Raw genomic sequence first — 17,887 nt, 5'->3', positions numbered from 1 at the left:
TCGTGCTACCGCGTGAAATAATCATCATCAAACACAATCCTGGACTACCACATAACATATAATTGTCACAACATGTTTTAAGATTGACTAAGGAAGACAACAATCTTAAGATTTCTTACCGGATACTTCGCACGATCTCATGCACCCGCCGTCTTCTCGAGATTCGCGCCGTCTTCATGAGAGTCGTTAGAAAACGTCACATCCGGTTGTTTTGAATAGCAAAATTAAACTAATTACGTTAGTTTAAAGATTGGTAGTTAAGTAAAACAGAGAGTAGAATAATTTGATTTAGTTTAACACAATACAATTATGTTTTGTCTTGAAACGAAATATTTTTGTGTTATTGTAACTCAAAATATTTGGGTAAAATGAACACTGCCACAAAACCCTTTTTTTGAGTGTATGCAAAAATATTCTTGACATCACTGACAAACATAACTGACAGTTGAAATAGGATTTGTGGTAAATTTCACGATTTTTTCGTGATTTTATTTTTTCTGTCCACAACACTGGAAACCCCGACTGAAGCAACATAAAAGTGCATGTTTTAACCATGTGAATTATAATTTAAACCTAAACAGTGTGATAGAGGTCAAAGTAAAAAATTCTAACAAAATACATATATGTAGGACTGAGTAATACAATAAGTAAATATAAAAACATATTTTTTGCAGTATTCAGTCTGTGTCACATTATCTATAGGCCCTATATTTATTTATATAGCTATATGTGCTGTTAGGTTTCTGCGTATACTTGATGGTTGATTTGATCAGATTTATGCTTGTGCTTTGTAATCAAGGGATCAATGTTTGTGAAATGCTAACTGTGTAATGAGCTGGAGTGCCATTTTATCATTTTTAAGACCACCTGGATGGACATTAAATAAATAAAATCCTGTTTAGTACAACTCTAAAATATCTTCAGATTGTTTTTAAAAACATAACATAATCAAATCAAATATAACAGGGGCAAGACAATGAGGTTACTAATCTGTGAGGTATTATTAAAATGATAGAAACATGCAGTTTTGTAATGTCCATTCTTATTGAAGCAGGTATGAAGGGGTTAACACAGCCCACAGTACTACAGTACAAAACTGTATTACATAAAACAGTAGATTACTGTTCTTAAACTGCAAAATATTGCCCAGGAGGCATTGTTTTCTACAGTATATTACTGTTTTAATAAAAAACAGTATGTTACTGTCAGAATTAGGCTGTTTTTAAACAGCATTTTTTTACAGTGTAGATATAATACTGAAATAAACAATGATACTGAAAGCTACTAAAATAATACATATTCTATTGTAAAAAATGATCTTTGGTCTTTCTGAATCATTGACCCTCTCTTATAATGTTTTGATTTTAGACTAAATAAAATTAAATTCAAGTTCTTTGATATTTTCAATGACTGAACAAAAATCTAAATGACATTCTTGTCCCTGAAAACACTTGTCAAATAACAACACGTTTTATTAAACCTTTAGACAAACTATGTAAGAAAAACAGTGTTGTCAAAACTGTTGAAGTGTTTGGATAATGAACCTTAAAGTTATAAGAAAATTAGTTTATATTTTTAATAAATCACCATGGCAACACTGATATTCAAAATTCATTTGCAGTTTATCATCAGTATCTTGGCATCATGTTGACAAATGTTTGTGTGAATTGGATCATTTTCCTCAGAGAACACCACATTTGAGAACAAATATCTAATCCACATCATGTGTGATAATAACATACAATCACGTGTTTCTGTTGTTTAAATCCAATTAAAGACGTTTATTATTGTTATGAAGCTGATAAGTGTTTCCCTACATTATTTATGCACCTTTTTCACATGACTTTTCTAAAGATATATTTTAATAAGCCATTTACAAATGCATTATAAAGCAGTTATAACCTCATGAATAAAAAGGGATTCTAACGAAATACCTGACAAATAGTGAGCAGATATAAGAAAAACAACAAAAGTGTCCAGTGTGACAGACAATATTACAAACAAAATCAAGAGAAGAATGAATCTGGTGTCAAGTCAAATAAATGAAGACTAAATACATTTATTAAGCGTTTATAACATGTGAGAAATTGTTCACTATTGAGCATGTCTTTCATTAGAATCTCTCTTTTTATTCATGCAGTTATAACATTAAAACATCACGTTGAATCACATTTCAGTTTTCTAATATCATTATCATTATAATAATACTTATATTCAAGCTTTATACATTTATGTTCACAACATGACAAGTGCTGCTTATCGAACACTAAGAATTTATGAATTTTAACATGAATTAAATGGTTCATTAATTTATCAGAAAGAATCTATCTGAGCTCATTCATCATATTGATGACATCTGTAAACTAGAAAGCTTCAAATAAATCGACTGACTCCTGAACAATGTGATTAAATGACTAAATGTTTTTCTGAGGTTAAAGTGTTCCACATTATGACCAACAGAGAGCGATGTTGACTTTTCAAAGAAAGATTTTCATATATATTGTCAACACTTTATCACACTAAAGAGATTTGTCACAGAGATTTTACGTGAAACAATTTACAGCCAAAAACTTGATAAAAATTTTAAGCTGTGAAATCAATGAAACGTCTTGGTTACGTATGTAACCTCAGTTCCCTGATGGAGGGAACGAGACGTTGTGTCGAGAACGACAGATGGGGTTCGCCCTTGAGAACCAATCAACTCTGACTACTATAGAAAAGGCCAATGAAATTTGGCGAATGCAATTTGCATGCCGGGCTCCGCCCCCGGAAATCCGGTATAAAAGGAGGCCGGCGTGCAGCATTCACTTACCTTTGTTCTGAAGAGCCTGAGACCTCTCAAACTGCAGCAGAATACGATACGTGTTCGTGGCATAAGGGACACAACGTCTCGTTCCCTCCATCAGGGAACTGAGGTTACATACGTAACCAAGACGTTCCCTTTCTGTCGGTCTCTCGACGTTGTGTCGAGAACGACAGATGGGGTTGCCTATGGAAAACGCCACAACGCTGTATCGCGTCACAATCTCTAGCGAAGCGACGGTAACAAGCCTGGGCGTGTCATCTCGAAGCTTTCGTGAGACTGTAACCTTCCAGTGTGGTGGTCGGGGGGTTCCAGAGCTTTCTTGGAGAAAGATGGGTACAGCCCTGACCGGTAACTTTCACGGACGGGGCCTTAGCTCTCTATAGGCGAGAGGCCGTCCAGATCAGTTTACACCGGGTAAGCGCGACTCTTAATCAGAGAAGCGCTACAGAGGCCACCTCCTACCCGTGGGGAGGAATATGGTGGATATAGGTATGGTCTCGTCCTTGGAGGAGAACGCATGGAACGTGCGGACTGAGTAGTTAACCGCGAGGTGGAGGCCCACCTGGGGAAGCTCATGGGTTACCAGGAGTGGGAACCATTCTCATGAGGATACATCAGACGGAACAGCCCACGGAGGGGGTGTTACAGACGTCCGGTAGCACTAGGTCCGGTTAGAGCTATCTGTGATAGCTCACATGGTATCCCGGCCTAAGGGGGAAGGCTGCTCTGCCCAGCCAGCCCCCAGGGGGTGCTTGTTTGGTGATGGATGGAATGCCTATTCTTAACCAGTGTCTGGGTAAGAAGGGAGGCTGGTGAGGTACCAGTTTCTTAGCGATGTGTTCGGGTAAGAAGAAAAGGTAAATAGCACACTGACCCAACCTGTTAGAGGGTGGAAAGGTGCTTTCGCAGGCATACGCCCCCCCGGATGCCAGTCCTACATGTCGCCACGCAGGACGTGGGCTGACACCGGGTTTACGCGAAGGTTGTTAACCCTTGCGAAGGTGTTTGGGCATAGCCCAACCCGCAGCTCTACAGATGTCTGCTAGAGAGGCGCTTCTGCCAGTGTCCAGGAGGTGGCTAAACTCCGTGTGGAGTGAGCCCTCACTGCCAATGGGCATGGGAGATTCTGAGATCGGAATGCCGTCGTAACGGCGTCCACGACCCAGTGCGCCAGCCTCTGTTTGGAGACAGCCTTCCCCTTCTGCTGTCCTCCAACAGACACGGAGCTGGTCAGAGCTTCAGAGCTCTGCGTGCGGTCCAGTACGTACTGGACACAACACTAATCGGGTTGGGTCTTCCTCCCCTATGGGGAGCGCCTGCAAGTTCACCACTTGGCCCCGGAGGGAGTAGTGGGAACTTCTTGGGCACGCATCCGGGCCTGGGTCTCAAGATAACGTGAGAGTTTCCAGGGCCGAGTTTAAGGCAATCCAGGGACACGGAGGATGCTCGGTGGTCCCCTACCCTCTTGAAGGAAGTGAGCGCCGTCAGGAGGGCCGTCTTACTCTATGAGGAAGATCGGAACCTCCGAGGGGCTCTTTGGGGGGCCCTGAGGCTCCCCAGGACCACTTAGGGTCCCAAGAGGGTATGGAGCGGAGATGAGGCGGATTCCGCCCTCTCGCTGCTTAGGAACCTGGTGACCAGGTCGTGTTGCCCTAGAAACTTTCCACCGACTGAGTCGTGATGAGTGGCAATAGCGACTACATACACTTTCAGTGTGGAAGGGAGATGTTAGTCTCCAGTCTCGTGAGGAGGGGAACACAATCCTGATCAAGCACCTCAGTGGGTCTTTCTCGTTGAGAAAGACACCAGGACGAGAAGAGGCACCGTCTAGAGGCGTGTAACCGCCTAGTAGATGGGGCCCTAGCCTGGGTGATGGTCTCAGCCGTATAGGGGGAGTAGCCATCTTAGGATCTTCTCGTCCCGTCTAGAGACCAGACATGGGTGTTCCAGAGGTCTGATCTGGGATGCCAGAACGTGTCCTTCCCCTGAGAGAGCAGGTCCTCTGTCAGGGGAATGGTTCAGGGGGAGTCGCTATCCAGAGCATCGGCTCTGAGGCCAAGTGCGGTTAGACCGGTGTGGTGTAACCAATAACACTTGGTGCTCCTGCTCCCTGACCTTGCACAGAGTCTGTACAAGAAGGCTCCTGGGGGGGGAAGGTGTGCTTCCGCCCATCCCGCGGCCAGCTGTGCGCAAGGATATCCGTGCCGAGGGCAGGGACTATCAAGCGGGCAAATGGTGGTGTTACGGGAGGTGAACAGGTTTTACCTGGGCCTACCCGAACAGCCTCCAAATGAGCTGGACTGCACGGGGGTGGAGTCGCCACTCTCCACGAGGCATAAACTGGCGAGAAAGCACGTCGGCTGTCTAGTTCAGTTTGCCCGGGGTGTGTGGCCTGCAGGGAACGAGTCACCTGTTGACTCCACCGGAGGAGGCGTCGAGCAAGTTGTGTTTAGCTGCTGTGTGCGAACGCCACCCTGACGATCTGTATTCGCTACAGCTATAGTGCTGTCCTCGGAACAGCACGTGTATGTCTCGCACGAGAGGCCGTAGCCTGCTCAGTGCAAGTAGCATAGCCCACAACTCTTGGCAATTGATATGCCAGCGCAGGCGGGGGTTCGTCCAACACCCCACCTGCGTGCCCGTTGCACACTACACCGCACCCCTGCAGGGAGACTTCAGTCGTCACCACGACCTGCCTCATAACCTGCTCAGAGGGACCTGAGTCCGTCGAAAAAGTCATAAAGACTAGGGGTTATGGTGCGTCGGCAGCAGGGCGGCATCACCATGCGCCTGCTGCCGGTGTGCCACGCTCTCCTCGGAACTCGACTCTGAAACCAGTGTTGGAGCGGTGTCATGTGCATCAACTCGAGGGGTATTAGCCCGCGAGGACGCCATGTGTCCCAGGAGCCTCTGAATTGTTTCAGGGGGACCGCTGTCTGCCTAAAATGTTCATTTCAGACAGTTCAACACTGGTTGGGCACAACTGCGGACAGGTGTGCCGACATGGTGACAGAGTTGAGTTCCATACCGAGAAAGAGGACGCTCTGCACTGGGGAGAGCTTGCCCCTCTCTTGGTTGACCTGGAGTCCCAATCGACCTAGGTGCCGGAGCACCAGGTCCCTTTGTGTACATAACAGATCTCGCGAGTGTGCCAAGATAGGCCAGTCGCTGAGATAGTTTAGTACCCGCTCGCCTTCCTCCTCTCAGGGAGAAAGGGCGGTCAGGGACAGACCGAAAGGGAGGACTCTGTACTGATATGCCCGCCTCTCGCACGCGAACCGTGGGAACGGCCGGTGTCGAGGAGGATCGAGACATGAAAGTAAGCGTCCTTCAGGTCGATTGCCACGAACCAATCCTGACACCTCATAGATGTCAGGACGCGCCTCTGTGTGAGCACCCTGAATGGCAGCTTGTGAAGGTGCTCTGTTCAGGGTACGCAGCCTTTGGGGGCAACCCGCCGTCTTTCTTGGGAACGATGAAGTGCGGGTGGTGACCCACTGAACATCTTGGTTTTGAGGGACGAACTCGATGCCTGTTTTGCCAGAAGGGTGGTGACCTCTACCCGAAGTACGGAGGCGTCCCTGCCTCTGACAGAGGGAGAGATGATGCCCCGAAACTTGGGTGAGTCTCTGGCGAACTGGATCGAGTAACCAAGACGGACCGCCCTCATTAGCCAGCGAGACAGTGTGGGCAGCTCTCGAGCTCCCAGGGACTGTGACAGGGTGACCAAGGGGACGGTCTGCTTCATCATTCCCACGGGGGGTGGTTCGTCGGCTGGCGGAGCTAACCATGTCGCGGGGAGTCCCCGGAGGGAAGGTTTTTGCTCCGCCTGCTTACCTGCCTGGCGGGACAACGGCACGCACTGTCGGTTTGAGAGTGGTGACGGCTGTCGTATGTGTACGACCTCACGCCTCGCCAGGGTGTGAGGTCGGTTCGCCGAGCACAGTCCAGTGGAGTGTGCGATCGGCTGCAAGTAAACCCGGGGAGAACAGAAAACTCAGTGAGTAAGTGGGCGCCAAGCCCTAACAAGGGCCCGGCTTTGGTGACGAGGCAGGAGTCGTCCCGTACCGACCGATCAGAGCCGTGGCTGTGAAGGTTCGGGCCCGATGTTGTTCTCCCTGGGGTCTTCCCGTCAGTGTCCCTTCTCGCGAGGAGGTTGCTGACGGGGTGTAGGTTTCCCCCTCGACCTCTGCTTCCGGGGTGCCGCCTGTGGGGGCACAGGAACCGGAGCCGATGCCGAAAGGGTCCTGGGTTGCAGGGAAGCAGACGTCACGTGAGATCTCGGAGGCCTGTAGGCGGCCGAGTCGCGGCGTGAAAAAAATGTGGTTAATTGCCACTGTCTGCTTCGCCGTCAAAAAACTGCTGAGCGCAGTCCTCGACGGTGTTACCAACAACCCACCCTGCGAGATGAGTGCATCAAGAAAGCGGACTTCCTTGCTGTCACTCTTCTGCACAAGGTATAGCCGGGGGTGTCTCTCCTGGACCACTACCGTGGACATCGTCCGACCCAGGGCCCGTGCCGCCGCCTTAGTCGCCCGTAGAGCGCTGTCAGCGGTGGCACGGAGATCCTGCATTATACCCGGGTCGGCCTTACCCTCGTGGAGCCCTCTCAACGCCCTGGCCTGGCGGACCTGCAGGATGGCCAAGGCATAGAGAGGAGGCAGCCTGGCCCGCAACATCGCAAGCTTTCGACACCAGTGATGCCGAAGTCTTACGTGCTTTGGACGGTAGGAGTGGTCGATCCCCCCCCAGGTGGTAGCCGTCCGCGGTACAGGTGCACCGCAGGCGGACGTTCCACCCGGGGGATCTCGACGCAGTCCTTGGCTGCCTCACCATCGAGGGAAGTAAGGGAGCCGGAGCTGGTTTCACTGGAACGGTCCGTGAGTGGAGCGTTCCAAGTTTTACACAGCTCCTCATGCACCTCCGGGAAAAACATGGCACCCGGGGTGGGCGCGGTTTGCACCGCGCACCGACCTCGGGAACCACGCATCCCCGGGTTAGCACGGATGACATCACTTCTGCTTCCTCCTGAACTCGACCGCTGGGGGTGGAGTTTGGATTCGGCAGAGTCGGATGCCAGTCTCCCTCCGATGCTGCGAGCGACATCTCATCTACGTCACACATCGTTTCCGAGTGTGTGCGTGAGGATCCGGACGGTATGCCACCGCCGGTTGGGGAACGTTCAGAAGAGCGAATCGGGGTGCGATCGGCCCGTGAGCACTTGGCTGGCGGGTTTACGTTCGCAGAGTTCCCCGTATCACTAACGCTGCTAACGTGGGTGGTCATCGGGGCCGTAGCCACAGATGTCACAGCCCGGGTAGCAGACGAAATGGTGGCTGGTTCCCGTAGGAAGACAGCCACCCGTGACCGCAACTTCTGAATGACAATCTGCCCGCAGTGCAGGCAGATGTGTCAACGAACGCTGCTTCAGTGTGCTGGACGCCCAGACACCTAATGCAGCGATCGTGTCCATCCCCCTCCTCGATGAGGGTGCCGCACCCAAGAGAACAGCGGGACATGCCGCGCTGGAGAATGCTCAGTCAGTCCTGAAAAGGACTTTTAGAAAAAATCTCTAACACCTCCGGAACCGCCGAGACGCCCAGGGGAAGGTCGCTGCAGGAAGGGACGATCCGCTGTAACACGTCGTAGCACCAGCGTGTAGTTGTAGAGGATTGAATCCTGAGTTGTACTCATGAGCGATGGCTCTGAAGAACAAAAGGTAAGTGAATGCTGCACGCCGGCCTCCTTTTATACCGGATTTCCGGGGGCGGAGCCCGGCATGCAAATTGCATTCGCCAAATTTCATTGGCCTTTTCTATAGTAGTCAGAGTTGATTGGTTCTCAAGGGCGAACCCCATCTGTCGTTCTCGACACAACGTCGAGAGACCGACAGAAAGGGAAATAATGTTTAAATTGTGTAAATTTAATTACAAATGAAGTTAATCTGAGTAACTCGATTAAATTAGAATTGACCACAAATATTAAGTGTGTATCAAAAATATAATTTGTTAATTAAATAGTATACTATAGTATAAGTGAATTCTAGAGAAATTAACTGTTGGATTTTAATCTATATTTTAACATATTCCACTGAAAGATCATCTAAATGGTTTTATTAAATTAATATAACTGTTTATTATTGTATATATTTACTAACCCACATGAATTATATTGAATTTGAGAACTTGAAGAATAAATACATGTGTGATAAGATTACACTTACAGTCTCTGTGTAAACCTGTAAATATAACAATCTAAAGCACTCGTGGACAATAATCCCACTGTGTTCTGAATCTGACAAATAATCTCACAAACGCTTCTTCTCTTATTGTTATCTAACTGACCTGATCTGTAATATCACAAAGCTTCAAAACATTGTGTTCAAACACACTTCAACATGAAGCTCTTCAAACCCAAACACATCATCTGACAGCTGTCTCTGAAACTCCAGAAACTTCAGTTTCACAGCAGAAGAAACCAAATCCATACAAAAGTCAAATCACATTTGGACAATAAAAGTCAAAAGATTCAGACTCAAAATTTCAATCTCTTTCTATTTCTGATCCTTCTTCAGGTTGTGACGCTTAAATTCATTTGTTTTATTGGTTGATAAAGTGAGTCACACACATGATGATCTTTACTGTACATCTCTGAACACACACACTAGATTTGCTCTATTTGATTCAAATCTACTGGAGTTTACACAACATTTGTGTGTGTTTACTGTCCTGACAATATTGTGTAACATCATTTTCTTTTGTTGAAGAAGTTTTTCAGTCACTTCATCAAGACTATCACAGGATTATGAAACTGAATGTGTGAATGATTGTTTTCAAACAGTGTTATCAGTGTGAGGTGTTATTGTGTCTTCAGTGTGTGTTGATTGTGTGTCTGTGATGTCACTATAGTGTCGTCTTCTTATTGTCCATCAGATGATACTGAACATCACACACACACACACCTTTAAACACACACATTACTGTCACCACCTGTGAATCCTAAAAGAGAAACACAAAGACAGAAGTAATGTATCATCACTACACACATCAACAATAATAAACTCACTTTAATCTTCCTCTGTTGAACTTATAACCTGTATTATATGTGTCCTCTGTCACTTTATTGTGTAGATGTTTTGTGTATATATTGTGTGTTGTTATTTCTACAGTCTGTCAGTATTCTGCAGTGTCTGAAGCACTCAAGACTTTCACTCACTGCACACGTGTGATGATGATGATGATGATTTGATCAATAATAATGATCAAGAGCATCAAATAAAAACATCTACCCATGTGTGCACAAACACTGAGGTGAACATCCATCAAACAAACAGCAGGAAATAAAAGAATAAAGCTCCACATCAATAATAATCATATGTTTAAGAAGAGGAAGATGACAGTATTAAATCCTGAAGTGAACAGACTCTTCATCACACTCATTGAATTGAATTCTTATTGTGCTGCACTTATAAAACATCAAGTGTGTTCATCTGTACACTTCACATTTACTCTTGTGTTTTATTATTCACAACTCATATGTGCTCCACAAACTGTTCTGAAAAATATAGATTTTATTTTCAGTTTGGCTAAAATCTCAGAAAAAACACACATGAAGTTTGATTAAACTAAGAAATATTTGTATTTTGACAAAAACTTAAACTAGTCAGAGGGGTAGAGATGAGTAGAAAGATTTTAACAAACACATTATAAGGAAATAATAATGAGAAATGTCTTAAAACAGAAACACTGATCTTATAACAGCACCAGAGTCATTTACATTTATTTGAGTAAGTTTTTATAGTTGTTGAACTGATGAAACATTTATTTAAATGAGCTCTACTCACCTCACTGTCTCTAGTTTATAATGTTGATCATCTCTCAGCTTAAAGAGAAGCTTCTTTACTGAATCTCCTACATTATTATGAGACAGATCCAGATGTCTCAGGTGTGAGGGGTTTGATCTCAGAGCTGAAGTCAGAGCAACACAACCTTCATCTGTGATCTTACACTGACTCAACCTGTAGAGAACAATAACACACACTTCAGTCTCTCACTTCAGCAGAATGTCATGAATGAAACACATATTACACTGAATAACATTCATCATCATGTTAAATCTTCACCTCATCATTAAAATGCTGTTCTCACGCTCTCACACCACACATCTGTTTTCTTACACAGGACCGTACGCACCATTGTTTCTATAGTGTGTCATCAAATGTGTGTAATAATTGTGTAAAAGCTGAAGTGTATTTAATGCTCAAACATTTGATAACGTCTCAGTGGTCTAACAGCGCTCCTCAATGTCAAAATAAGTGAGGTGACCAATCAAATGAAAGAAGACGAGAGTTAGTGTTGACAGAGCCGAGCGCTTCTGTAAATAAAGTTTTTCATGTGCAGATGATCTGATGAGCTCAGAATATAAACACAACAAGTAAAGTTTCATGTTAAGCGTGTGTGAATGTCCCACATTAAACTGTTTCCTTATAATGGACTTCTATGGAGGAGAAAACACTTAACGTGACATTATTCACTTTATCTGTGGAATAACAACTCCTTCTGTTGACAGCAGCTTGTGTTTATTACAAGTAACATTTGACAGAATTTGAGTTTTTTCTGGTGGTTGTTTGTGTACGTTAAGTGCTTTTCACATTAAACATTTTACAAAGTGTCAGTAAACTGTGTGGCTTTTAAAGTTTGTTTATTGGCTGTGCTTAATATATTAAAATAAAAATATATATTCATTAGTGGTGGGTATAGATTATTTTTGTAATCTAGATTAATCTCACTGTAATCTTGGAATTAATCTAGATAAAAATGGCTCATTTGAATTCTGCCGAATTTAAAATTACATAACGCAGCCTACCTAAAGCAAAGGAGTGAATTTCTCAGCTGGCATCTATGAGGTGTACAGTAACACAGAGGTAGATATCTTGATTGATAGAGCTGTGCTGGTTGTATTCAAACATAGGAGTTTGACGACGACTTTTCTCCTGCACTACATCAGTGTTTGGCCCGACATCTTCCACATTAGCTTAGTGATGCTTTGCGTTTAGGTGGTACTTGAGACTGGATGAACTCCTACAGTAAACCAATTCCGCATTGCACAAGGTGCAAACAACCTGTGTCTTGTAGAGGTTTTCATTGAGAAGCTTCTTAAAAATAAAGTTTCCCTGAAGCAAACCCGGCGGCTTCATAGCTGCATCCATGTTAGCACGTCACGTTTGATGTGGTCATTTCACAGTAACGTTAGGCATACAGGTTTGAAGACTCGTTCTCGCCCTGTACAGTGTAATTAAGCTGGTATACATCCGGGCTAAAATATCAAGGTGAAAGTCATCATAGCTTGCGAAGTATAGACCCAGCTCCCAACCCAACTTTGAGAATAGATTAACACCGACATTTTTTTTTATCGCCCGATAAGAGTCTCACGTTAACGCTGATAACGCCCCACCACTAATATACTTATATATACTTAAATACATCATTTCACCTGATTTCAGTGATTTATTCTTTTTGACAAGATCTCTTAACCATTGTTTGAAAAGTCCATGTCTGATCTGATCTCAACATTTAAAGGGACAGTTCACCTCAAATTAAAAATAATAAAATGATGTTGATTGTAGTTATCAAATGTTTTGACAATCACAATACACTTATAATGTAAAGTTTTGTGTTTGTGTTTTAATGACATTCCTGCATCTCTAATACTCCACAACCAACCCATGAACATGAATATAGAAGATGATGAACTAAGAATCAGTACATGTGTGACTATCAGAGAGATGATCTTACTTCAGTGTCTCCAGTTTACAGTGAAGATTCTCCAGTACAGTAGAGATCAGCTTCACTCCTGAATCTCCTACATTATTATCAGACAGATCCAGATGTCTCAGGTGTGAGGGGTTTGATCTCAGAGCTGAAGTCAGAGCAACACAACCTTCATCTGTGATCTTACACTGACTCAACCTGTAGAGAACAATAACACACACTTCAGTCTCTCACTTCAGACACACAGATGTTTGTGTGGAGACACGCGTTTAATGATAAAGAATAAAACTAAAAATCCGAATTAAGATTAATTTTTTCTAAAAAACTTTAAAATTATTTTATTATATTATTTTTATTATTTATTCTAATTTATTAATTTAAGTAAAAAAATCTAAAGTATGGACAGTATAAAACAAGTTTCTCACAGTAGTGTAAGTAATACAGTCCAGTAGATTATCATTAATGTAAAGAGGGTTCTGGGGGGTAATATATAAATATATCAGTGTCATTGTTTTCTTGTAAGGCATGTTCGTAAAAACGTCTTTAATGTCTTTATTTAACTCTTGTTTAATCTAATCTCTGTCTGAGAAAATGTCTGATAGTGTTTGATGAACTTGATATTTGATGATAGAAAATGAAGTTGGAAACAGAGTGAGGATCAGTGTCATTTCACTTAAAGCTTCATCACTTAAAGCAAACTTCATCCTCGTGTCTTTTCATTTCATCCTTCTCTTGAATCCTAAAGCCTGATACAGACTGTGTGATTTCAGTCCTCTTATAAGATCATGACAGATCACACTGTGTGACATGGATCTTATAAACTTCAGGAGCACATGTATGATGATGACACCTACTGAATCATAGACTACAACACAAGGTTATAAACAAACACAAGATCAATCACACTTTGGCAGTCGTGCTTTTCATGTGTGTTAACAAAAGAAGAAGAGATCAATATGAGAGAGGAGTCATGACTGTGTGCTTCTCTTCTCTACTCTCTCAACTGTCATAAGATGTATTTTAATAAATCATAAAACAGTCAAATACACAATAAATCTGTTATTATTTACTTATTTATCTTTTCTGTTAATAGTGAAATAGTGAGTGAACGTGAGCAGTTAAACTACATGTTAACCAGCAGTGACTGAACTGATCAAATGTGTATCAAACTGTGTGTGTTTATAGATGAGCTGTGTTCATGTTCAGATGTCCAGACACTCATAAATGTTTGAAATGAAAAAGACTCAAACAAGGACAATAAGTGATGAGTTGTTGAAACACAGTTGTGTATGTACACATGTCATTGACGTGTCAGTGCGGTCTGAAGTGAATGTGCTGCTTCTTCCTGTCACTCACTGAACACAGTAATGTGCTCCTGCTCTTGTGTTTAACATTTATACAAACTCACCACATTTATAACTACATGCTTTTATAATAAGACACTTAATCTAGAGACAAAGTCACTAAGTTGACAACACTGACTAGTAGGGATGGGAATCGAGAACCGGTTCTTCTTTAGAACCGGTGCCCAGTGAATCGATTCCTTGGAACCGTTAGCGTTTCTGCTTAACGATTCCGCTTATCGGTTCCGCTCATTGTAAATGTGTCATCATCATTAAGTCACACACGCGCTCCGTTGTTTTGGTTACGCAGCAAACATGTCATCGAGGCAGAAGAGATCTAAAGCGTGGTAATATTTCACTAGAAAAGACGCCAATGCGGTCATTTGCAACAACTGTAAAAGTTTAATTTCGGCAAAGGGAGGAACTACCTCCAATATGCAGAAACATTTGGCCACACAGCACGCAATTCATTTGCAGGACCGTCGCGTGTTTGATACAATACTACTATGAGACACAGCAACAACAAGTGAGTCAAGCAGCAGCAGAGGAGCTAACGAGATGTCATCTGCTATTAATGCTGAAAGTAACTTCTCTATTTAGTTCATGTGAGCGCCATTTCATTGTGTAAACTTTTACTATATGAATAATAATCTCCAGAGTCACACATTGCCAGTGTTGTCAGTTCTAGCTGAGAAGTATCTCTGTGTCCAAGCTTCCTCCACCCCTTCTGAAAGGGTGTTCTCCACTGCTAGTCCAGAAAGATCTCGTATCCTTCCTGAGAGGGCAAACATGACAATTTTTCTGCACAAAAATTGTTAATTTGCCTAAGTTGATAGTTGTGGTCTTTACAGAAGACTTCTTTTTATTGTGTATGTCAGTTGAGTTGAATTTTGTTTCAGGTAGAATATTCCCAAAGGCACAAGCTCTTCCTTGACTGTTTAGTCTGTGTTTTTTGTTTTTATGGGACTTAAATGGCAGTTTTATTTTATCTTTTGTCTGGACCAATGATGAATGTGAAAAACTCTATAGGTCCCTGGACTTTACGTTGTAGCCTACTTTAAGGTTTGTTCTGAGGTTGCTACACATAATTTGTGTATACTCTGAGTATGTGCTGTGTTCTTATCAGATATTAAAGGGTGTTAATACAAACAAACTAATTTGTACTTATTCCCTCACCCAATGAGAATCGATAAGAGAATCGATAAGGAATCAGATCGATAAGCAATATCGATAATGGAATCGGAATCGTTAAATTCTTATCAATTCCCATCCCTACTGACTAGACGTCCTTCAGGACTGAGATAAGAAATGTTTCTAAGATTTATTTACAATTTGAAAGAGGATGAAATCAAATGTTTTGTTAAATCTTACTCCAGTGTCTCCAGTTTACAGTGAGGATTCTCCAGTACAGTAGAGATCAGCTTCACTCCTGAATCTTCTACATTATTATTAGACAGATCCAGATGTCTCAGGTGTGAGGGGTTTAATCTCAGAGCTGAAGTCAGAGCAACACAACCTTCATCTGTGATATCACACAGCCTCAACCTGTAGAGAACAATAACACACACTTCAGTCTCTTACTTCAGCAGAATGTCATTATTAAATAAAAATAATGACTATATAAAATAATGTTTTATAAAATGACATCACTAAGATTTACATTTTCATTTGGTCAGAATAAAGTGTCAGAATTTATTACTTGTTCAGATGATTTTTTCAGAACATATGTGTTGTATGTTGCACTTCTTACTGTCACATTAATGTACAATAACAGATCGTCTTGAATGTTAAAGTTGTGGTCAGAATCTTTAAAGATCAACACAAACACTCTCACACAGTCTGTTTTGTTGGTCTGTTGGGTCAGATTGTGTTTTTATCACAAGTCAACTGCTCCAGAGTTCATGATCAAGAATGACGAGACACTTTATTTTGGTGTTTTTTTGCTGCGTGACCGAGTGTGATTGTCAGGTTTGACAAATGTTCCTCAGTTATGTCATCATTAAATAAACATTGAAACACACAAGAGTACCTGACACAATGTTTTTAATAATGAATAGAGGAGAAAACCTGTTCATACACAAAACCAGCAAAGAGGAGCTTGTGTCTGATCAGATCACTTCATAACTTTTATGTCTCATAAATTCTGCTTTGTTTTAAAAACACTTGATGTTTTCTGCTCCTGTAAGAATCAGTACATGTGTGACTATCAGAGAGATGATCTTTTGAACTGACAGTATTCATCAGGAAAACACTAAATAACTCCTCCAGTAACATCACTCGCTGTCTGCTGTGTGTTCACACGCACGAGCACCGCTGCACCCCGAGAGACACGAGCTGACAGAGACACAGAGATCAAATACAATATTAAAGGAGTAGTTCACCTTCAACATCAACATTCTGATGACTGTCATATGACTTTCTTTCAGGTGTGAAATGTCAAGAGTGTGAGTAAATGATGACAGAATGTTGATGTTGAAGCTGAACTACTCCTTTAATCTCACTCTTTCTCTAGTGCTCAACACATCACGCTCTGAATGTGCACACGCAGTACTTGACTTCAGTATTCATGAACGCTGTTTTTTATTGCTGCTTGAAAGTAAGTGACATATGAACTCACACATCATTAAAACAAGAATTATGATCTCAAACCATAACATTATCCAGAACATAAACACTGCCTCTGACCAACCCATCATCCACCTGATATTAAAGAAATGTGATAGAGATTTTCATCACTTTAAACTCCAGACGCTCTTCACATCTGAGCTGATCAGACAAGCTCGGCTTCACTCCACATGTTCATCAGTAAGTCTTGGGCACCTCTGACCCTGATGTCCATTCACCAGGAATGAGGAACACTGACAGGTCAAAGTGTTTTAAACATGATCTGACCCAGTCTCTATCATCTCCATCTAGCCCTTGTCAAAGTCACTCACATATTTTCACGCCTGATTTTTCTGCTTCAACACATGAACTTCAAGCACTGACTGATCACTTGATGTCGAGCAAAACAACTGAATTTAATGGAGTGTTTACAGTATTATTGATTTATGTTTTAAAAGTTCACACTGATAAACATGAATGAATGTTGTGTTGTGACGATGTCTTCATGAAACATAGATAAACCAGCATTTATTCAGTTTTTTTATTTTTTACTCTTCATTATTAGAAACGTATTTCAGACATAGTGATTAATAATTTAATTAACATATAACTATTCATTCGCAGTGCTATCCAACTCAATATTATGTTTAAATGCATACAGCCTTAGTGAGATTCTTATGTAACGGTTCCTGTTATTTGATTGGTTATGGTAACAATCCAATCTGTATAGATGCCTTTATTAGGAAGTACTTCCGTTGATTTATGATGGCGTCTGCTCGGCGGCAAACAGTATCTCGTGGAGGTTTCTCTGTTGACTCTTGCAATGTTTTATTGCTTTTTTTTTTGCAAAGAAAAGTATGTCAGTGATTATAGTGATCTAGAGACTGTTCATTTCCGGGATTATCGAATATTTATCCTTTCGCACGGAATACCAGACAGAATGTTTTATACACTGTAAGGATACCGTTTGGCAAAGGTGTATTCGGACAGAAGGAGGTCTGTGTACTAACGCTGATTAATTAACTGCTCATGGAATTGCCGAGTCATGGAATGGGATTTGACTGCATGAAAAGGAGGTTGTGAGTAAATCACAAGGGCTGTGGAGATCGTTGCGGATGCGTGATCGTATTATGTGACTGTTTGTTTTGCTGCGATGTTTTTGTGGGAGAGTTTTCTCTTGATGCAAGGAACTGAATGTTTTGGATTATTTTCTACTGAACTGGCGGGATTATCCTCCATTAAATTGAACTTTATTCATTGGCTGGATTTGATTCTCATGAACTGATGTGTGTTCACTGGCGGGATTTTCTTGTTAAAAGGGAGAAATTCTAAAGATTGATGGTTCCTTTTTTGTTTATGAATTT

General features: G+C 42.4%; 1 protein-coding gene across 6 annotated transcripts in view; it reads right to left on the bottom strand.

Annotated features, from left to right (window-relative positions):
• Positions 1-8,869: 8,869 nt before the first annotated feature.
• Positions 8,870-17,887, bottom strand: part of LOC130428781 (protein NLRC3-like) — a 92,854-nt gene continuing 83,836 nt past the window's right edge. For 4 of the 6 annotated variants that reach the window (XM_056757018.1, XM_056757020.1, XM_056757019.1 and 1 more), the window contains 4 exons: positions 15,291-15,464; positions 12,601-12,774; positions 10,650-10,823; positions 8,870-9,804 (listed from right to left, as the gene is read on the bottom strand). In XM_056757018.1, coding sequence (XP_056612996.1) covers positions 9,789-9,804; positions 10,650-10,823; positions 12,601-12,774; positions 15,291-15,464 — 538 coding nt within the window. In that variant the 3' untranslated portion in view covers positions 8,870-9,788. The remainder of the gene's footprint in view (positions 9,805-10,649; positions 10,824-12,600; positions 12,775-15,290; positions 15,465-17,887) is intronic. The other 2 variants (XM_056757021.1, XM_056757022.1) reach the window with 1 other exon arrangement.

This window comes from Triplophysa dalaica, chromosome 9, assembly GCF_015846415.1.
Source record: "Triplophysa dalaica isolate WHDGS20190420 chromosome 9, ASM1584641v1, whole genome shotgun sequence".
NCBI classification, from domain to species: domain Eukaryota; kingdom Metazoa; phylum Chordata; class Actinopteri; order Cypriniformes; family Nemacheilidae; genus Triplophysa; species Triplophysa dalaica.
Note: the sequence above shows the minus strand (reverse complement) of the source record. Positions and strands in the feature narration are given on the sequence as shown.